The sequence below is a fragment of the Vipera ursinii genome (genome assembly GCF_947247035.1).
Source record: "Vipera ursinii genome assembly, chromosome: 4".
Classification (NCBI taxonomy): Eukaryota; Metazoa; Chordata; class Lepidosauria; order Squamata; family Viperidae; genus Vipera; species Vipera ursinii.
In genome coordinates, this window is record NC_139514.1 from 22,106,941 (window position 1) to 22,109,511 (window position 2,571).

Here is a 2,571-nt window from a genome sequence, read left to right on the forward strand (position 1 = left end):
ATGGCTCTTATAGTGGCCATCCCAGATGCTACATGAAAATCCATGAGCAGGACACAAGTCTCTTGCCATCTCCTACGTTTGTTCCATAGAATCTGATATAAGAGGCCTTCTGCCTCTGTTACCATTCATCTGACACACACAACTCTATTCATTCAAACACAGAAAGCAAATCTACCAATCCATTTCTTATGATCCACAGAGCTCACTCCTCTTTGGATCTTGGAAGAAACTAAAGGACAAAATTTAAGCAACACTTAAGCTTTGACAGAAAAAAAATATTGCAACTTCCAGAATTGTTCCTGGGCTTTCACAACATGGTTTATTTTGGTCAACAGGCTTTTTTTTTTAAAAAAAAAATGTAAATACTCCCCACAGACTGACTGTGAATCTATTAAGTACAATGTATTTGAGAGCAGCAGTGCTCACACATCACAATGCTAAATAAACAATGGTCCTCTGCACCATTAATCAAACATCACTGGGTGATCTGGCCCTTGCAGAAATGTTTGAAGGTATGCAGCCACAGCAAATGAGCCAAAGTGCCTTTTGTATTTCTTGATTCCGGAAAGCATATATAACAGGGTTGATGATGGAATTATAGGTGGCTGGAAGCAAGGTAGCGTAGGTGTAGATAGAGGGATATGTGTAGTCAGCTATTAAGGAATAGAGTGTGAAAGGCATCCAGCAAGCAGCAAAGGTTCCCAGGATAATGGCTAAAGTTGATACTCCTTTTCGGGTGGTCACATAGTGGGAAGTTGCTAGGAAGTGATGCTGCAAGGCAATCTGGTGAGCATGGCGCATCACAATTTTGCAGATCTGAATGTACAGCTGTAACATGAGAGCGAACATAAGCAAGAAAGACACGGAGAGGATGGCCGCATTATTTTTAGTGAGGGGCCTGATAACGCTGCAGGTGGACTCATCCTTGAGGCAATTCCATCCCATGACTGGCAGAACTCCCACACAGATCGAAGCACCCCAAAGCAGAATAAGCATAATGTAGGTAAAAGTCACCGTCCTCTCGGAATTGTAGGTCAAAGCATAATAAAGGGAGAGGTACCGGTCCACAGTGATGGCCAACAGACTGCAGATAGAAGCAGAAAAAGAGGCGACGATCAAACCAACTGTGACCAGCTTGGTAGAGTCCGACTGGAGAAGATAAGCAAAAAGAAAATTGATGATCAATCCAATTCCTGCTAAAAGATCTGCCAAGGCCAAGCTGCCTATCAGGAGGAACATTGGGGCACGAAGACTGGGATTATGGAAGATGATAAGGACCACAACCGCATTTTCACAGGAGATCAGTGTTCCTGAAGTACATAAGACAACATCCCAAGGGTTTACTATAAATCCCGGTTCGGGGTCACTGGAAGGAATGAGAGAGGTGACTGCAGCTGAGATGTTCTCTGGTGGTGGGCTGGTTTCTAAGTGATCCTGAGGCAGCCATGATAAATTAACCGTCGGGTCTTCGTTCATATTTAAACCCGTCCTCTTCAATGAAAAGACATTTTTTTAAAACACACAGACAAACTTAGCGCCTTGTTAGCAGCAATATTAAGGAGCATGCAATAGACTTTAGGTTTCTAAATACACCAGCAGATGCCTCTTCCATCAACATGACTGCAAAAAGGAGGATGAGAACAGACAGCAGATTTAAAGCTGCCCATGGGGAGAAAAAAAAAACAAAGGAAAGAAATAACACCATACGCCTTCATATAAAACGTGAAGGGAAGTGCCGAGACAGAATATACGGTCCTTTCCTCAAGAATAAAATGCCACAAATCAGCTAAAACTGGGGGAAAGAAGATCCTAACAGAACAACCTTACACATAGAAGCACCCAAGATTAAAGGCTCCTCATCCACCATTTCTGAGCCAAGATGATGAATTAAGTGACAAATCAGACACAGGCAGAAGCACTTGGGAACATTTCCTTTTTACCTTGATTAATCGAGGGAAAGAAAAAAAAATACGGAGACTCTCCCGGTATCGTGGCAGCAGCTCCTCTGCACCCACAACTCCATCCGAGCCTTTTCTTAAGGAGGGTGGGGGGAAGGTGCGGAAAACCCTCCGTGCAACTCGTTTAGTGTCGGTGTGGACGATGGGGGAGCGGAGAAGTTAACAAGGGAAATGTCATGCAGGGTGACGGAGGGATGGGGGGGACGGTTATCTGCATAACCTCCCCCGTTCAGAACATGAGGAAATGGATGGACAGACACAAGTGATACGACCACAACAGCCAGCACAACGGGACGAGCCCCCGGAACGTTGGTCACCTTGGCTTCCCCTCTACAGGAGGAGGAGGAGGAGGCGTCCCCGCTTCCTTTTTATGCAGCAAGCTTTGGCGTTGCTGTTGCTGCGGCGGCGGCGGCTGTCGCCTCTTGCAAGCCCATTGTTCGCCCAGCGCAAGCCCAGGACAAGGGCAGCCGTCGCGGTGCCAGCTCCAGGTTGGCGCCAGAGGAGCGCAGGTGGAAAAGCCCCTGGCCGTGCACGCGGCGCCTCAGGCATCCGAGGGTGTCGCCAGCGCGCGCGCAACGCAGAGCGGGCTCAGGAAGGAAGGAAGGAAGGCGCG

At 47.1% G+C, this 2,571-nt stretch overlaps 1 protein-coding gene across 1 annotated transcript; it reads right to left on the minus strand.

Annotated features, from left to right (window-relative positions):
* Positions 1-468: 468 nt before the first annotated feature.
* GPR12 (G protein-coupled receptor 12) lies at positions 469-2,302 on the minus strand (the record flags this gene model as incomplete). The annotated part of the gene is made up of 2 exons (XM_083361576.1): positions 2,276-2,302; positions 469-1,491 (listed from the first exon to the last, which is right to left on the minus strand). The coding sequence occupies exon 2, from the start codon at positions 1,474-1,476 to the stop codon at positions 469-471; it is 1,008 nt and encodes a 335-aa protein (XP_083217702.1). The 5' UTR covers positions 1,477-1,491; positions 2,276-2,302.
* Between the last annotated feature and the right edge of the window lie 269 nt (positions 2,303-2,571).